General features: G+C 43.7%; 1 protein-coding gene across 3 annotated transcripts in view; it reads right to left on the reverse strand.

Moving 5' to 3' along the window:
• LOC147446462 (riboflavin biosynthesis protein PYRR, chloroplastic-like) overlaps window positions 1-16,194 on the reverse strand; it is a 105,358-nt gene extending 89,164 nt beyond the window's left edge. For 2 of the 3 annotated variants that reach the window (XM_086525670.1, XM_086525668.1), the window contains exon 1: window positions 15,679-16,193. In XM_086525670.1, coding sequence (XP_086381796.1) covers window positions 15,679-15,981 — 303 coding nt within the window. In that variant the 5' untranslated portion in view covers window positions 15,982-16,193. Of the gene's footprint in view, window positions 1-15,678 lie in introns of all 3 variants that reach the window. The other variant, XM_086525669.1, reaches the window with a different exon arrangement.
• Window positions 16,195-19,597: the final 3,403 nt, after the last annotated feature.

The raw sequence follows: 19,597 nt of genomic DNA on the forward strand, positions 1-19,597 counted from the left end.
TTTTCTGCCACATTCCTCAGCTGCTCTCGAACTCTCAGACCTGTCGTCGTTTTTATCATGCTGTTCTTTCTGTGCCGTATCAGGGCACTTCGCGGAAATATGTCCATGTTTCCCGCATCCAAATCACTTCCCCTCTCTGATGAAGCGAGCTCTCTCCTCAGGAGTAAGCTTGGGTCGTGCATCCTTTTTTTTTCTCTGGGTTGCTCTTTTTCATTCTACTTTCATTCCCAGAAGTCTGTTCGGCTCGTTGTGTCATGGCCTCATCTGTGGGGTAGGTCAGACTGCCAGAGTGAATGGCAAAGCCCCGCTTCGCATTACTCATCAGCTCCTGAATAGAAGCCGACTTCTGTTCCAAGCAGTGATCTCGGATCTCTGTAGGTAGACCCAAGGTAAACCGCTCAATTTGTTCTCTAAACGAGATCTTCTTGAATGAAGAGGCGGGTAGAAAAGAGCTCCAGAATCTTTCACAGTAAGAATTCACTGTATCGCTCTTGGTCATCCGGAGATGGTTCCAAGCAGCTCGTATATCTCGCTCAAACTCTTGAGTCAACCAAGAAGAAATAAAAAGCCTCTTGAATTTCAGCCATGTAACTGGCACAGTCTTGCTTAATAGAAGCGTGGACCACCAAGTACGAGCATTCCCCTTAAAGTAAGAGGCAGCTCTCCAAATCTTGGAGTGCTCTGAATAGCATCCTCCCGCGAAAGCGCTGTCAAACTGGTGTATAAAAGACAAAGCCTTCGAAGCATCTAAGTATCCTGAAAAGTATCAAACTTGATCGAGTGGCCACCTTCCTTAAACTCTCAGACTTTCTTACTTTTATCTTCGAGAAAGTCATATTGGTTGGCTTTGTAAAAATTCTTCTTGTTCGCATAAAACTTTCCGTCATCGGAATCTGAGCTGTCTGTAGATGAGTCCTCAGTAGAACTGTGAGTCTCTGGGCGAGATTTAGCCTTCTTTGTCTTTCTCTTGCCCTTTCCGAAGCTTTGTGTCTTGCTTCGCTTTTTGCTTTTTTCTGTCTTCTTCGCTCTAATCAGAGGAGCTAGAAGAACTGTCAGAAGAAGAAGAGGAAGAACTGGGTACTCCTTCAAATCGAACACGCTTCTTCCGTTTCTTTGCCTTGTCAAATGTCAACCGACGACCCAAATATCCCGGGAAGTCAGTGCCTTTCTTCTGCTTTTTGCCGTGCTTTTTGGCTTTCTTTTGCGTGTCAAAAAGCTGAGCAATCCGTGCATCAAGCACGTTCTCCAGTTCCTGCTCTGTATATTTTCTTGGAGGGAGAAGGTTTCTTGAGAGCGGGTTTCGGGAGTGGTGTTGTGGTTCTCTGCCACTCCGTCTGTACTGTTAAGTATGGAGCCTGATTTACCCTTGTAATCTTCTGTGGTAAAAGTGTACATTTGTAAGGCCCTCATTATGAGGAGAAGCCATCGTGCGTGAAGGAAAATCACTCACCGGAAACCAAAATTTTCACGGACAAGAATCAGGGCAAACTTTAAAGGCCTCGGGGACGGAGGCCCCCGAGACTTTTTTTCGCCGGAATATTCTTTTTCACCGGAATATTATGGCCGGACAGCGGCCGGAAAGTGGTCGGAAAACAACCGGTCGATTGGCCGGTGGCCGGTAGTCAATGGCCGATGGCCGGTGGTCGGAAGTCAATGGCCGGTGGCCGGTGGCCGAATTCAAAAGCGGACTTGTCTTCTCAAGGGCGGCCACACATAGGCGGATTGGAGGGTCCGATTTGGACTTATTCGCACAAGGGCGGCTACACATGGCTGTCTCTCATAGGAGAGGGCAGCTCTTTTGGCCTATAAAAGGAGGCCATTTCTACAAACATTTCATAGTGTGAAGCTGATGCAACAAGGTGAGTGTGAGGTGGTGAGAGTGAAGCAAGGCGGGAGCTCCATTAAGGGTATAAATCCCTTTGTAAACTACTTCTTGTTTTGAAGTACTAAAGCCATTGAGTGGCTGCTTTCCCGTGGACGTAGCCCACATTGGGTGAACCACGTATATCGTGTGTACTCTCTCTCTCTCTCTACTCTATAATCTCGTGTATATAAATTTGTCTCTCTCCATTAAGTAATCTACTCAATTATCTATTTAGCTACGTCTTATTTCCTAACAACTGGTATCAGAGCAAGGTTTGCTCGTAGCTAAATTTTCTCAAGGAAAGGATTCCTTGAATTGAGTGGGAGTTATGGCGGAGGAAGGAAAGCTCAAGATTGAGAAGTTCAACGGCAAAAACTACCAACATTGGAAGATGCAGATTGAAGACTATCTCTACCAGAAGGACCTCTATTTGCCACTAAGCGGTCTTGCGAAGAAGCCCGCAACTATGGCAGATGAAGCATGGATTGTCCTTGATCGAAAGGCACTGGGAACAATCCGGTTAAGCTTGGCGTCAACGGTGGCCTTCAATGTTTCGGAGATGAAGACCACGGAGGACTTGATGAAGTCACTTGACGACTTCTACGAGAAACCATCGGCATCCAATAAGGTATTTCTTATGAAGCGCTTGTTCAATCTAAAGATGGCAGAGAATGGTTCAGTTGCAGAACACCTAAATGACTTTAACACAAACATAAGTCAACTTCGATCAGTGAAAATCAATTTCGATGACGAAGTGCGAGCTCTCCTTATACTATCATCTCTACCGGATAGTTGGGACAGCCTTGTGATGGCTGTAAGTAATTCTATCTCTGGCACAAATACTCTTAAGTTTGATGATGTTGTGGGTGTTCTCCTAAGCGAGGAAATGCGAAGGAGAAGCACAGGAGGATCATCAAGTGCTGCACTATCAGTGGAAACAAGAGGAAGGCCTAAGGAGAGGTTCAAAAACCAAAAGGGTCGTGATCGCTCAAGATGGAGCAAATCACGAACAAAGTCAGTTCTTGAATGTTGGAACTGCGGCAAGAAGGGCCACGTCAAGAAGGATTGCTGGTCCAAGAAGAAGAAGGAGACAAAGTCTCAAGACAACAAGCCAACATCGGAGGCCAATGTGGCAGGTAAAGTAGAGCAAGATGCTCTAATTCTCTCATTAGACAATGTGTCTAATTCCTGGATAGTAGATTCCGGGGCTTCATTCCATGCGACACCACACAAGCAACATTTCCAAGACTACACCAAAGGTAATTTTGGGTATGTATACTTGGGAGATGATGAAGCTTGTGAGATTGTCGGCAAAGGTACAGTTTCTGTCAAAACTGCTAACGGAAATGAATGGAAGCTTAAAGATGTTAGGCATGTTCCTTCTCTTCGCAAAAATTTGATCTCTACAGGACAATTGAACGATGAAGGTCACAACATTGCATTCGGAAACAAACGGTGGAAGATCTCAAAGGGATCTTTGGTGGTTGCCAAGGGTGAAAAAGTCGGTACACTTTACTTGTGTACTGTTAGCACGCAACCTTCAGCTTGTGCAGCAACTACAGAAGTTGACAATGCGGTGTGGCACTACCGACTTGGGCATATGAGTGCCAAAGGAATGCAAATCCTTCAAACAAAGAAGCTTCTACCAGGTTTGAAAGAAGTGGACTTAGAGTTCTGTGAAGATTGTGTTTATGGTAAACAAAAGAGGGTAAAATTTCAAAAATCAGGAAATGAAAGAAAAAATAAAAAACTTGAGTTGGTTCATTCTGATGTTTGGGGTCCTGCAAATACACCATCACTTGGTGGCTCATTGTACTATGTAACATTCATAGACGATGCAACTAGAAAAACATGGGTTTATATCATGAAGAATAAATCCGATGTATTTTCCATATTTCAAAGGTGGAAAGCCTTTGTGGAGAATGAAACAGGTACCAAGGTTAAATGCCTCAGATCCGACAATGGAGGCGAATATTGCAGCCAAGCTTTTGAAAGCTTTTGTGCTAGCAATGGCATTCGGAGGCAAAGGACAACCCCAAGGACACCTCAACAAAATGGGATTTCGGAAAGGATGAATAGGACAATCATGGAACGAGCACGAAGCATGCGGCTACATGCAGGCCTATCGCTTGAGCTTTGGGCGGAAGCTGTAAGTACGTCTGTGTACTTAATCAATCGGTCACCCTCAACCGCTTTGGATGGAGGAGTTCCAGAAGAGGCATGGACAGGTAAACCGGTGAATTATGCATTTCTCAAAGTGTTTGGGTGTGAGGCTTTCATGCACATAGATAGAAGCCTAAGATCAAAGCTAGATGCAAAGTCCAAAAAGTGTTTCTTCATTGGCTATGGAGACGGAGACTTTGGGTATCGCCTATGGAATCCTGAAGATGGTAAAATCTTAAGGAGTAGGGATGTAATTTTTAACGAACAAAATATGTACAAAGATTACTTGGAAAGAAAACAAACAAAAGAAACAGGTGATGAGTACATGGAGCTTGAGGACGGTGAAGACTCAAGGACTGCAAACGGTGACAATGTGCAACAACGTCAACCAAATGAGGAGCCTCAACCTATTCCCCGAAGATCTACAAGAGCAAGTAGACCTCCAGAAAGGTTTGTTCCTTCCTTCAACCATCTCTTGATCTCAGATTCTGGAGAGCCGGAATCATACGAAGAAGCTATGCAACATAAATCCAAAGAAGAATGGACGAAGAGCATGCAAGTGGAGATGGACTCACTACATCGCAACCAAACATGGGAGTTGGTTGAGTTGCCTAAAGGTAAGCGGGCACTTCAAAACAAATGGGTGTACAAGCTAAAGGAAGAAGAAGGTGGGAAGAAAAGGTACAAGTCTAGGCTTGTGGTAAAAGGTTTTTCTCAAAAGAAAGGTATTGACTTCAATGAAATATTTTCTCCTGTTGTAAAAATGAACTCAATTAGGCTTGTCTTAAGCCTTGTGGCTGCTCATGATCTAAATCTCGAGCAATGGATGTAAATACGGCATTCCCTCACGGTGACTTAGAGGAGGAAATCTACATGCTTCAACCAAAGGGATATGAAGTAAAAGATAAGGAGAAAATGGTTTGCAGATTAAAGAAGAGCTTGTATGGTTTAAAGCAAGCATCAAGACAATGGTACTTGAAGTTTGATCGATGGATGTTGGATCATGGATTCACAAGATGCAACTCCGATCACTGCGTCTACACGAAGAATTTGGGAGATGGGAAATTCATCATCCTAATGTTGTATGTTGATGACATGTTGATTGCAAGTGCTAACATGCAGGACATCAAAGACCTAAAAGAGGAGCTATCCAAATCTTTTTCAATGAAAGATTTAGGTGCTGCAAAGAGGATACTTGGTATGAAAATATCAAGGGACAGGACGAAGAAGACAATAAAGCTATCTCAAGAAGATTACATCAAGAAATTACTAGAAAGGTTTGCAATGCAAAATGCAAAACCAGTTTCTACACCTTTGGCTGGTCATTTTAAACTAACGAAGGATATGTGTCCAAAGACACAAGAGGAGATAGCCTATATGTCTAAAGTTCCATATGCTGCAGCGGTAGGTTCTCTAATGTATGCTATGGTCTGGACAAGGCCAGACATTGCACATGCAGTGGGAGTTGTGAGTAGGTTCATGGACAACCCAGGTAAAGAGCATTGGCAAGCTGTGAAGTGGATACTTAGGTATCTAAAAGGGACAACAACAAATGCTTTGTATTTTGGAGGAACTGATATTTTTCTAGAAGGGTATGCTGATGCAGATATGGCAGGTGACAAAGATACTCGAAGGAGCACTACTGGCTATGTGTTCACGGTTGGAGGCACAGCAGTAAGCTGGGCTTCAAAGCTGCAGAAAGTGGTTTCACTTTCTACCACGGAAGCAGAGTATGTAGCAATGACGGAGGCAAGCAAAGAAATTCTGTGGCTTCACAGATTTTTAGAAGAGCTTGGATTCAAACAAGACAATTGTGTCTTGTACAGTGATAGCCAAAGCGCTATCCATCTTGCGAAGAACTCAGCCTTTCATTCAAGGACAAAGCACATTGAGGTGAGATATCACTTCATACGTACTCTTTTGGAAGAGGGACAACTAAAGCTAGGAAAGGTGCATACAAGTGAAAATCCTGCAGACACGTTTACAAAGGTGGTCAACAAGGAGAAGTTGAGTTTTTGCTCATCTTCAATCGGCATTCAAGGATAAGAAGCCAGAATGGAAAGCAGTCACAGGTTTGGTTTGGAGATCAGTCTCCAAGTGGGAGATTGTTAAGTATGGAGCCTGATTTACCCTTGTAATCTTCTGTGGTAAAAGTGCACATTTGTAAGGCCCCCATTATGAGGAGAAGCCATCGTGCGTGAAGGAAAATCACTCACCGGAAACCAAAATTTTCACGGACAAGAATCAGGGGCAACTTTAAAGGCCTCGGGGACGGAGGCCCCCGAGACATTTTTTTGCCGGAATATTCTTTTTCGCCGGAATATTATGACCGGACGGCGGCCGGAAAGTGGTCGGAAAACAACCGGTCGATTGGCCGGTGGCCGGTAGTCAATGGCCGATGGCCGGTGGTCGGAAGTCAATGGCCGGTGGCCGGTGGCCGAATTCAAAAGCGGACTTGTCTTCGCAAGGGCGGCCACACATGGGCGGATTGGAGGGTCCGATTTGGACTTATTCGCACAAGGGCGGCTACACATGGCTGTCTCTCATAAGAGAGGACAGCTCTTTTGGCCTATAAAAGGAGGCCATTTCTACAAACATTTCATAGTGTGAAGCTGATGCAACAAGGTGAGTGTGAGGTGGTGAGAGTGAAGCAAGGCGGGAGCTCCATTAAGGGTATAATCCCTTTGTAAACTACTTCTTGTTTTGAAGTACTAAAGCCATTGAGTGGCTGCTTTCCCGTAAACGTAGCCCACATTGGGTGAACCACGTATATCGTGTGTACTCTCTCTCTCTTTCTACTCTATAATCTCGTGTATATAAATCTGTCTCTTTCCATTAAGTAATCTACTCAATTATCTATTTAGCTACGTCTTATTTCCCAACAACTGGTATCAGAGCAAGGTTTGCTCGTAGCTAAATTATCTCAAGGAAAGGATTCCTTGAATTGAGTGGGAGTTATGGCGGAGGAAGGGAAGCTCAAGATTGAGAAGTTCAACGGCAAAAACTACCAACATTGGAAGATGCAGATTGAAGACTATCTCTACCAGAAGGACCTCTATTTGCCACTAGGCGGTCTTGCGAAGAAGCCCGCAACTATGGCAGATGAAGCATGGATTGTCCTTGATCGAAAGGCACTGGAAACAATCCGGTTAAGCTTGGCGTCAACGATGGCCTTCAATGTTTCGGAGATAAAGACCACGGAGGACTTGATGAAGTCACTTGACGACTTCTACGAGAAACCATCGGCATCCAATAAGGTATTTCTTATGAAGCGCTTGTTCAATCTAAAGATGGCAGAGAATGGTTCAGTTGCAGAACACCTAAATGACTTTAACACAAACATAAGTCAACTTCGATCAGTGAAAATCAATTTCGATGACGAAGTGCGAGCTCTCCTTATACTATCATCTCTACCGGATAGTTGGGACAGCCTTGTGATGGCTGTAAGTAATTCTATCTCTGGCACAAATACTCTTAAGTTTGATGATGTTGTGGGTGTTCTCCTAAGCGAGGAAATGCGAAGGAGAAGCACAGGAGGATCATCAAGTGCTGCACTATCAGTGGAAACAAGAGGAAGGCCTAAGGAGAGGTTCAAAAACCAAAAGGGTCGTGATCGCTCAAGATGGAGCAAATCACGAACAAAGTCAGTTCTTGAATGTTGGAACTGCGGCAAGAAGGGCCACGTCAAGAAGGATTGCTGGTCCAAGAAGAAGAAGGAGACAAAGTCTCAAGACAACAAGCCAACATCGGAGGCCAATGTGGCAGGTAAAGTAGAGCAAGATGCTCTAATTCTCTCATTAGACAATGTGTCTAATTCCTGGATAGTAGATTCCGGGGCTTCATTCCATGCGACACCACACAAGCAACATTTCCAAGACTACACCAAAGGTAATTTTGGGTATGTATACTTGGGAGATGATGAAGCTTGTGAGATTGTCGGCAAAGGTACAGTTTCTGTCAAAACTGCTAACGGAAATGAATGGAAGCTTAAAGATGTTAGGCATGTTCCTTCTCTTCGCAAAAATTTGATCTCTACAGGACAATTGAACGATGAAGGTCACAACATTGCATTCGGAAACAAACGGTGGAAGATCTCAAAGGGATCTTTGGTGGTTGCCAAGGGTGAAAAAGTCGGTACACTTTACTTGTGTACTGTTAGCACGCAACCTTCAGCTTGTGCAGCAACTACAGAAGTTGACAATGCGGTGTGGCACTACCGACTTGGGCATATGAGTGCCAAAGGAATGCAAATCCTTCAAACAAAGAAGCTTCTACCAGGTTTGAAAGAAGTGGACTTAGAGTTCTGTGAAGATTGTGTTTATGGTAAACAAAAGAGGGTAAAATTTCAAAAATCAGGAAATGAAAGAAAAAATAAAAAACTTGAGTTGGTTCATTCTGATGTTTGGGGTCCTGCAAATACACCATCACTTGGTGGCTCATTGTACTATGTAACATTCATAGATGATGCAACTAGAAAAACATGGGTTTATATCATGAAGAATAAATCCGATGTATTTTCCATATTTCAAAGGTGGAAAGCCTTTGTGGAGAATGAAACAGGTACCAAGGTTAAATGCCTCAGATCCGACAATGGAGGCGAATATTGCAGCCAAGCTTTTGAAAGCTTTTGTGCTAGCAATGGCATTCGGAGGCAAAGGACAACCCCAAGGACACCTCAACAAAATGGGATTTCGGAAAGGATGAACAGGACAATCATGGAACGAGCACGAAGCATGCGGCTACATGCAGGCCTATCGCTTGAGCTTTGGGCGGAAGCTGTAAGTACGTCTGTGTACTTAATCAATCGGTCACCCTCAACCGCTTTGGATGGAGGAGTTCCAGAAGAGGCATGGACAGGTAAACCGGTGAATTATGCATTTCTCAAAGTGTTTGGGTGTGAGGCTTTCATGCACATAGATAGAAGCCTAAGATCAAAGCTAGATGCAAAGTCCAAAAAGTGTTTCTTCATTGGCTATGGAGACGGAGACTTTGGGTATCTCCTATGGAATCCTGAAGATGGTAAAATCTTAAGGAGTAGGGATGTAATTTTTAACGAACAAAATATGTACAAAGATTACTTGGAAAGAAAACAAACAAAAGAAACAGGTGATGAGTACATGGAGCTTGAGGACGGTGAAGACTCAAGGACTGCAAACGGTGACAATGTGCAACAACGTCAACCAAATGAGGAGCCTCAACCTATTCCCCGAAGATCTACAAGAGCAAGTAGACCTCCAGAAAGGTTTGTTCCTTCCTTCAACCATCTCTTGATCTCAGATTCTGGAGAGCCGGAATCATACGAAGAAGCTATGCAACATAAATCCAAAGAAGAATGGACGAAGAGCATGCAAGTGGAGATGGACTCACTACATCGCAACCAAACATGGGAGTTGGTTGAGTTGCCTAAAGGTAAGCGGGCACTTCAAAACAAATGGGTGTACAAGCTAAAGGAAGAAGAAGGTGGGAAGAAAAGGTACAAGTCTAGGCTTGTGGTAAAAGGTTTTTCTCAAAAGAAAGGTATTGACTTCAATGAAATATTTTCTCCTGTTGTAAAAATGAACTCAATTAGGCTTGTCTTAAGCCTTGTGGCTGCTCATGATCTAAATCTCGAGCACATGGATGTAAATACGGCATTCCCTCACGGTGACTTAGACGAGGAAATCTACATGCTTCAACCAAAGGGGTATGAAGTAAAAGGTAAGGAGAAAATGGTTTGCAGATTAAAGAAGAGCTTGTATGGTTTAAAGCAAGCATCAAGACAATGGTACTTGAAGTTTGATCGATGGATGTTGGATCATGGATTCACAAGATGCAACTCCGATCACTGCGTCTACACGAAGAATTTGGGAGATGGGAAATTCATCATCCTAATGTTGTATGTTGATGACATGTTGATTGCAAGTGCTAACATGCAGGACATCAAAGACCTAAAAGAGGAGCTATCCAAATCTTTTTCAATGAAAGATTTAGGTGCTGCAAAGAGGATACTTGGTATGAAAATATCAAGGGACAGGACGAAGAAGACAATAAAGCTATCTCAAGAAGATTACATCAAGAAAGTACTAGAAAGGTTTGCAATGCAAAATGCAAAACCAGTTTCTACACCTTTGGCTGGTCATTTTAAGCTAACGAAGGATATGTGTCCAAAGACACAAGAGGAGATAGCCTATATGTCTAAAGTTCCATATGCTGCAGCGGTAGGTTCTCTAATGTATGCTATGGTCTGGACAAGGCCAGACATTTCACATGCAGTGGGAGTTGTGAGTAGGTTCATGGACAACCCAGGTAAAGAGCATTGGCAAGCTGTGAAGTGGATACTTAGGTATCTAAAAGGGACAACAACAAATGCTTTGCATTTTGGAGGAACTGATATTTTTCTAGAAGGGTATGCTGATGCAGATATGGCAGGTGACAAAGATACTCGAAGGAGCACTACTGGCTATGTGTTCACGGTTGGAGGCACAGCAGTAAGCTGGGCTTCAAAGCTGCAGAAAGTGGTTTCACTTTCTACCACGGAAGCAGAGTATGTAGCAATGACGGAGGCAAGCAAAGAAATTCTGTGGCTTCACAGATTTTTAGAAGAGCTTGGATTCAAACAAGACAATTGTGTCTTGTACAGTGATAGCCAAAGCGCTATCAATCTTGCGAAGAACTCAGCCTTTCATTCAAGGACAAAGCACATTGAGGTGAGATATCACTTCATACGTACTCTTTTGGAAGAGGGACAACTAAAGCTAGGAAAGGTGCATACAAGTGAAAATCCTGCAGACATGTTTACAAAGGTGGTCAACAAGGAGAAGTTGAGTTTTTGCTCATCTTCAATCGGCATTCAAGGATAAGAAGCCAGAATGGAAAGCAGTCACAGGTTTGGTTTGGAGATCAGTCTCCAAGTGGGAGAGTGTTAAGTATGGAGCCTGATTTACCCTTGTAATCTTCTGTGGTAAAAGTGCACATTTGTAAGGCCCCCATTATGAGGAGAAGCCATCGTGCGTGAAGGAAAATCACTCACCGGAAACCAAAATTTTCACGGACAAGAATCAGGGGCAACTTTAAAGGCCTCGGGGACGGAGGCCCCCGAGACATTTTTTTGCCGGAATATTCTTTTTCGCCGGAATATTATGGCCGGACGGCGGCCGGAAAGTGGTCGGAAAACAACCGGTCGATTGGCCAGTGGCCGGTAGTCAATGGCCGATGGCCGGTGGTCGGAAGTCAATGGCCGGTGGCCGGTGGCCGAATTCAAAAGCGGACTTGTCTTCGCAAGGGCGGCCACACATGGGCGGATTGGAGGGTCCGATTTGGACTTATTCGCACAAGGGCGGCTACACATGGCTGTCTCTCATAAGAGAGGGCAGCTCTTTTGGCCTATAAAAGGAGGCCATTTCTACAAACATTTCATAGTGTGAAGCTGATGCAACAAGGTGAGTGTGAGGTGGTGAGAGTGAAGCAAGGCGGGAGCTCCATTAAGGGTATAATCCCTTTGTAAACTACTTCTTGTTTTGAAGTACTAAAGCCATTGAGTGGCTGCTTTCCCGTAAACGTAGCCCACATTGGGTGAACCACGTATATCGTGTGTACTCTCTCTCTCTCTCTACTCTATAATCTCGTGTATATAAATCTGTCTCTCTCCATTAAGTAATCTACTCAATTATCTATTTAGCTACGTCTTATTTCCTAACATGTACCTCTTCCAAAGAGGTCTGGTTCATATATTTTGCCATCTTCGGGTCCTTGGCAAAATTCAGCATCATCTTTGTTGCATCGCCGATCAATTGACGACGCTCCATCTCTCTTTACTCCGCCTGAGTAGGCCGAGGCGGGCCATACTCTCTGTCTGAATCTTCGTTGTGATCCCAGCCCGCATCTCCAGATGCAGAGGGAGTCGACTGATCATTGCCTGAAGCCATAGGTGCCGCGGAAAAAAAATTCGGGGATCGGATCTCCCGTAGAAGAGAAATCGGTCGGGCTCTGATACCACTGTAACAAACTTGGACACTCCAAGTCAAGAATCAACCGCGACAGCACCAAATAACCACTTCAAAACAATTCACAGATCACAATAGATTTGCACTGGCCCGGCGGAGTTCCGTGCCTAGAGATATTGGCCCCAAAGACTGGCGCCCCTTTCGGTATTTCTTTTTGTATTAATCAATCATCAAAGTACAAGAGAGCGGTTAGGGTTTCACTCTCAGACTCTGCGTCCAGATGCTCTGAGAAGTGAGGCCGTCACCACTAATTTAAAGGTTACAAGGGATGCCCAAAAGCAGAGCCCCAAAAGCTTTTAAAATCAATAGCATCAGTTCTCTCTCTCTCTTAGAGAGTCTTTTCTTCTTTTTTATAAAAAAAAAGCAAAAGCAAAATTCGCGTCGCTCATCATTTTCCAAAAAAAAAATAATAATAATAATTTTTTTTCTTTTTTTTAATAATTCGCCTCCGCGATTTCCGGAAATTAGGGTTTTTGGCAGAAATTAGGGTTTGCAAGAAATTTAGGGTTTCTGGCAGAAATTAGGGTTTCTGCTGTCCGCCACATCATCACTTTGTGACAATAGGCTGACGTGGCATTTCCGTACGGAAATTGCAGGAAAAAAAGCATGGCTGAATTTTGGACAGCTTTTGGACACTGCTTTAATTTAAAAAGCTTTTGGGACAGATGCTTGTGAATTGAAAGCTTTTGAGTTTAATGCTTTTGGGGCTCTACTCTGGGGCATCCCTTGTAAGACCTCACTTCCCAGAGCATCTGGACGCAGAGTTTGAGAGTGAGCACCTACCCACTCTCTTGTACTTTGAACACACATTAATAGAAATAGAAATATCGAAAGGGGCGCCAGTCTTTGGGGCCAATACCTCTTGGCACAGAACTACGTCGGGCCGTGTCAACCTAATTGTGAATTGTGAACTATTTTGAAGTGAATCTCTACTGTGTCGCGGTAGAATCTTGACTTGGGGTGTCCAAGATTGTTAGAGCACTTCGCGGAGACGTGCCTATGTTCCTCGCATCCAAAACATTTCCCCTCTTTGATGTAGTTGGCCCTCTCTTGAAGAGTGAGCCGGGGGTCATGAATCTTTGTCTTTCTTTTATTGAGAACTCTTTCTCTTTCTACTTTCATTATTAGAAGTCTGTTGGGTTCTCTGAGTCAAGATCTCATCTGTGGGGTAAGTCAAATTGCGCGAATGTATCGCAAAACCCCGTTTCGCATGAGCCATCAATTCTTGAATAGATTTAGACTTTTGTTCCAAGCAGTAGTCTCGAATCTCTGTAGGAAGTCCGCAACAAAACCGCTCAATTTGTTCTTTAAACGAGACCTTCTTAAATGAAGAGGCTGGTAGAAAAGAGCTCGCAATAAGCGTCCAGAAAATCTCCCTTGGTGATCCAAAGATGATTCCAAGCAATTCGTATATCTCGTTCGTACTCCCGAGTCAGCCAAGAAGAAATAAAAAACCTTTTGAATTTCAACCATTTAACCAGAGCTTCCTTTCTCAGAAAAAGGGTGGACCACCATGTTCGAGCATTAACCTTGAAGAAAGATGTAGCCCTCCTAATCTTGGAGTGCTCTGAGTGATGCCCTCCAGAGAAAGCTATGTCAAACTGTTGTATGAAGGCCAAAGCCCTTGGAGCATCTCGAAATCTAGAAAAAGAGTCAAACTTAATTGAGTGTCCATCTTCTTTGGATTCTCTTACTTTCTTGCTTTTATCTTCGAGGATTAGCTTTATATAAATGCTTCTTCTTTGCATAAAACATGTGATCGTCGAAATCCCAACTGTCTGCGTTTTGCCCTTTTCTGTCCTTTGTAGAACTGTAAGAAAGGGGGAAATTTAGGCTTCTTTACTCTCGCCGATGCAAAAGAAGATTGATGACCCAAATAACCTAGAAAGTCAGTCCCTTTCTTGTGCTTTTTCTCATGCTTTTTGGATTTGTTGTTTGCGTCCAAAAGCCGCTAATCTGTGTTTGAACCACCTTTTGCAATTCTTCCTCTATAAACATCCTCGAAGAAGGAGGTTTCTTGATTGCCGGTTTGATGGGTGGCTCTGTGGCCTTCTGCCACTGGGTGTGTACCTCTACGAGGAATTGCTGAGACAAAATTTGCAAATTTTGGATCCTTTGCAATTTTAATCATCTGCTTTGTTGCCTCATCAACCAATTGTCGACGTTCCATCTCTTCAATCTCGAACTGAGTAGGCCGAGGTGGGCCGTACTCTTCCTAAACGTCAGTCTCAATCTATTCTTTCAGTTGGCACGTGGTGCTCGTCTCGTTTCAACTTTCAACAAGGCTCTACACCAGTGCCAAAATAGAGGCACCTCCTCTTCCTATGTAGGGGGCCTACAAAAATGCACGACCTACATCAAGTACCTCACAACCCTTAAATGGGGGCATAAATGGGAAACCTAGCAAAAAATAGGGCGTCCATCAAAAAGGCCTACAAGTGGGCAACCGGACAAAAACTAAAAAATCCCCCCCAACTACCTAGAATCTGGAAAAGCCTCACAAGGACAAGCACAACCATAAAGACCTCACTCACAAGATCTAGATGGGGATAAACAAGAGATGACCTCCAAAATTCTAGCACTACCATCTCCCTCAAAGATGTCAACGGTATCATGCCCTCATGTTCTAGATCTCTCGCACTTGTCTAGTGTGATGTTTTGCATATAAGAACCATTGGTCTCAGGCAAGCCTTCATATCTACATACCTTCATAATGGCCAAAAAGTCTTCTCTCTTCTAGCAATCGATTCTTATCTCTCCTAGTAGTCCCCTAGTGGGATGTAATTTGCACTGGTTGAAAACACTTAGTGAGCTGAGTTTGCCCTTGCACCCCATCTTTGGAGTACACACTCTCAATGTTAAGACAAAACGACCCGAGGGCCTCTAGTTCCAAATCATCGTGACTAACTAGAGTGAAATGTGTACTCCTCCAAATAGAGAAAAAGACCATTGCATATTTGCATATAAGAACCATTGGTCTCAGGCAAGCCTTCATATCTACATACCTTCATAATGGCCAAAAAGTCTTCTCTCTTCTAGCAATCGATTCTTATCTCTCCTAGTAGTCCCCTAGTGGGATGTAATTTGCACTGGTTGAAAACACTTAGTGAGCATAGTTTGTCCTTGCACCCCATCTTTGGAGTACACACTCTCAATGTTAAGACAAAACGACCCGAAGGCCTCTAGTTCCAAATCATCGTGACTAACTAGAGTGAAATGTGTACTCCTCCAAATAGAGAAAAAGACCCTCACGTACGTTTCTGCAACATGTACATTGGGCACAAATTGTGTAGCAATCTCAATTCCTTTGAATATAGTTTACATATCTTGGCCTTTCGGAGAATGTTCCCCTACACGGCCAACGACTCTCAAGGGATGTGACAAGTATATGTTTCTTATGTCCCTAGGCGTCTTGGACTTAGTCATGTCGCCTAGTGTGAACCATGCCGTATAGATTTCCTCCTTAGCCCAGCCAATGATATTGTTCAGAGACCTATCAGGGAAGCTCGTGAATGCATGGATGAGAGCATCTGCATTGTTGGTGTGTGTTACCATTTTTCACAAAAAGAGGGAAAAATCAATCTTTCAACAATTGGAGCTCATTAAAAAATGTGCACTTTCATCAGTGCTTACGCATTTTAGCAAGACATGGAAAGAAAGGAAACCAACCTGTATAAGAGCAGACACTGCACTGTCATCACCGTGGCAATCACCTGGCTCGAGGTTGAGATAAGCAGTGGCACCTTGAGCAAGATCGCCAGCTTTGAGGCATGCTTGGACCTCTGCAGCAGTGGTGCCTTGGCCAGCAAGGAATCCATCTCCCACCACAGTTGTTCCCCGTGCAATGAGGCATGCCGAGTTTGGGTGCGGTGCAGTTAGGCCCGCTGAAGTGTCTGCTAGCGCAGCAGCATGCAGAAGAAAGCGGGCATCAACATCCGGGGAGGCCCTCATAGACATAGCATGGGTCATCATCTCTCTCTCTCTCTCTCTCTCTCTCTCTCACAGACTAGCCCTACATGCGTGTGAAAATGTTCTTTTTTCTCTTTTTCCTGGTTGAGACAATCAACAGTTCCATGGGAGTAGGCGCCTCTGCATGGCGGTCTTTGCAGAACGTTGGAAACGTGGGACGAGAGCGTTTGAATCAAAAGTTGACACTGCCTGTGCTCGTCTGTGGTGCGTATGTATGACGCTAAAGCATGTCCATGGTATCAACAAAAAATACCAAAAAAAAATTTGATTCAAAAAAAAAAAAAAAGATGGAAGTAAAGAATCAATTTTTTAAAGTCCAAAAAAAGACACTCGCATGTGGAAGATTTTACAGAAACTTTGAGAGCAAGCGGGTTGAGAGTTTTGGTAACCTGAGTCTTGTGGATATGAACACACATTGTAAGCAACTATATGAGCAACCAAATGCTAAAAAGATGTCATTTTATGATTCACTCCAATGTGTGCTCTCTTTTTTTGGTATTGACGATGCGTGTAGTGGGCTCAAAAAGTTGGCCACTTAGCAAAGCGAGAGATCTTCAAAGTATCAAGCCAAAAATAATTAAATGAGAACAGGAAATTTTACACATGAGTGGATGTGTGATATGTTCAACTGCATGCGTCACATGGTATGCCTTGTGATTGGAATACTAATTAGGTCAAGCCTTTGCATAAAGGAGGGGATGTAAAGAATGTAAATAACTTACCGAACTATAATGATTGGGTCTCTTAAGGCAAAGTTGTTTGGTGCATAATGGAGATAAAATTGAGCGATTGGACTGAAGGGAATGGCAAGCGTGCAAAAGAAAAAGTGGGTTTTCGTCAATGCCATAGCGACTCCCATCACCACAATTTTGGAGCATCGAGAATCACTCATTAGCCGCACACGTATTACATCACATGTAACTTTGGTCCCATAGGTCATATATGACCTTCGAGGACGATAATAAAATATCTCTCTCTCTCTCTCTCTCTCTCTCTCTCTCTCTCTCTCTCTCTCTATCTATCTATCTATATATATATATATAGTATGTCTATAGGATTTTAAAATTTATTCAAAAGAAGGAACCATGGTGAGATGTCATTTCTTTGAGAAATCAAAAGTAAGGAGTCAATTTTGTGGCGGCAAAGCAATATTCACAATTCTCTCTCTCTCTCTCTCTCTCTCTCTCTCTCTCTCTCTCTCTCTCTCACACACACACACACACACACACACACACACACACACTCACTCACTACCTTGTACTAATGAGTGTTCCTTCTCATGTATGTGTGTGGGAGCTTTGTGTGTTGGGTCTGCAAAGGGAAAGCGGGGACATAGGTGTGCTGAGGCAGTGAGTCACGGCAACGGCGCACGCTACTGCTTGGTGGGGAGGATGGATGTTGCAAGCTAGTAGGTGCTACAGAGGGGAGGACGAAATCAGGGGTGGGGGGGGGGGGGGGGGGGGGGGGGGGGGGGGGGGGGGGGGGGGTCCTTAATAATAAATATCTTTTGATCTCCTCTACTAGTACAACTATATTATTCTTTTATTAACATAGTGATCTTGTGTAAGATCACTACAAGGCGGCTACAACAAGGAGGAGTTGGAGGACGTACATGTCCAACGTGTAGACAAGTACCAGCAGGGCAGTTGGTGGAGGAGGAGGAGGCGAAGGTGATAGGGGTGCCAGGTAGGACTGCAGTGTTGAGGATGCCACCTTGGGAGAGAAGGACAAACTACACATGGACGGTCGATGAGGCTTTCATGATTTGCAGTTGTTAGTGGCCATCAATGCTATTGTAGCACACATGGACGAAGGCATTCTGCCGCATTCAATTACCAACTTGCACTAGTAGGGTCCAACGAGGTGCCACACCACTTCTCCTGTTAGGAAATAAGACGTAGCTAAATAGATTTTTGAGTAGATTACTTAATGGAGAGAGATAAATTTCACACACAAGAGATTATAGAGTAGAAGAGAGAGAGAGAGAGAGAGAGTACACACGATATACGTGGTTCACCCAATGTGGGCTACGTCCACGGGAAAGCAGCCACTCAATGGCTTTAGCACTTCAAAAGAAGAAGTATTTTACAAAGGGATTAAACCCTTAATAGAGCTCCCCGCCTTGCTTCACTCTCACCACCTCACACTCTCACCTTGTTGCATCAACTTCACACTATGAAATGTGTGTAGAAATGGCCTCCTTTATAGGCCAAAAGGGTTGCCCTCTCTTATGAGAGACAGCCATGTGTAACCGCCCTTGTGCGAATAAGTCCAAATCGGACCCTCCAATCCGCCCATGTGTGGCCGCCCTTGAGAAGACAAGTCCGCTTTTGAATTCGGCCACCGGCCATTGACTTCCGACCACCGGCCACCGACCATTGACTACCGGCCAACCGACCGGTTGTTTTCCGACCACTTTCCGGCCGCCGTCTGGCCATAATATTCCGACGAAAAGGAATATTCCGGCGGAAAAAAAAGTCTAGTCAATTCGCCTCTAATTTTTCATGTGTAAGTTTTCCAATTCTTTACAATAATGAACAACCCCCACTTATGCTTTGTACCGTGTATGATGTCATGCTCACAATAAGGATCTCATGTGGCTCTCATTAAGGATGGGCATACTCTACATCCAAATTTCTCAAATATGCATTGTCGTCTAGTGCCTAGATAACTTGATTTGTATTGTAAATTCTGGGTAAAACTTGATTGTAATTTCACTGGGTCTTGATTATTTAGCACAAAATTTGGGAATCCTAGTCTTAAATCTTAATAATTATTAAAATCAAATTTTAACAGATAGTTAATTATGCCAAAAATAAAACTCCCCTGACATCTAATTGGATTCTGATATGTGCTCTCTATGTGCTACACTTGATGGAGATGCCCACCTCACCCACCAATTACATGGTGGAAGGCGGGCTTTGATTCAAAAATTCGAAGGGCTTCTTCACCAACTCCTTAAGTACGTGTCTACAGGAGCATCTGCCTCATCCTTCTTGCTCTTGTTGAAGAACTCCCCAAGGATCACTCTACCCACCACTTTGCATTTCCACAAACACACATGAATCTTCTCTCTCTCTCTCTCTCTCTCTCTCTCTCTCTCTCTCTCACACACACACACACACACACACACACACAATGGCACTACTTCATGGGCATAGCCACTGTCTCAAAGATTCTTCAAGGCACCATCTATCTCTCTATCTCTAGAGCTGCTTGCTATCTTTTCTATGCCTTGATAAGTTGGGTGAAAGCATTCAGAATAGCTTTTTGAACTACACATGGCATCACAAAAATAGGCATGTAGAAAATTTCTACGACTTGCTCTTACTTCATGAGACGCAAAAGGGCCTACAACTATCTCCATCTCTCTCTCTCTCTCTCTCTCTCTCTCTCTCTCTCTCTCTCTCTCTCTCTCGCCCAACACACACAATATACCATATATCTTGCATTTTAGCCTCAAATGGATCCTCTCCCCCTTTATTGTAGGAACACATTTTGTTAATTTGTACTTTTGTCCTTTTGCGATAGATAGAGGACACACAATATATGTACATTTGATTTCTCTCATAAGCCCGACTTTGGCCTTGAGTAATAGAGGTAAAAAGATCTTTCTCTC

Source organism: Adiantum capillus-veneris, chromosome 12, assembly GCF_014529385.1.
Source record: "Adiantum capillus-veneris isolate H3 chromosome 12, ASM1452938v2, whole genome shotgun sequence".
Taxonomy (NCBI): Eukaryota; Viridiplantae; Streptophyta; class Polypodiopsida; order Polypodiales; family Pteridaceae; genus Adiantum; species Adiantum capillus-veneris.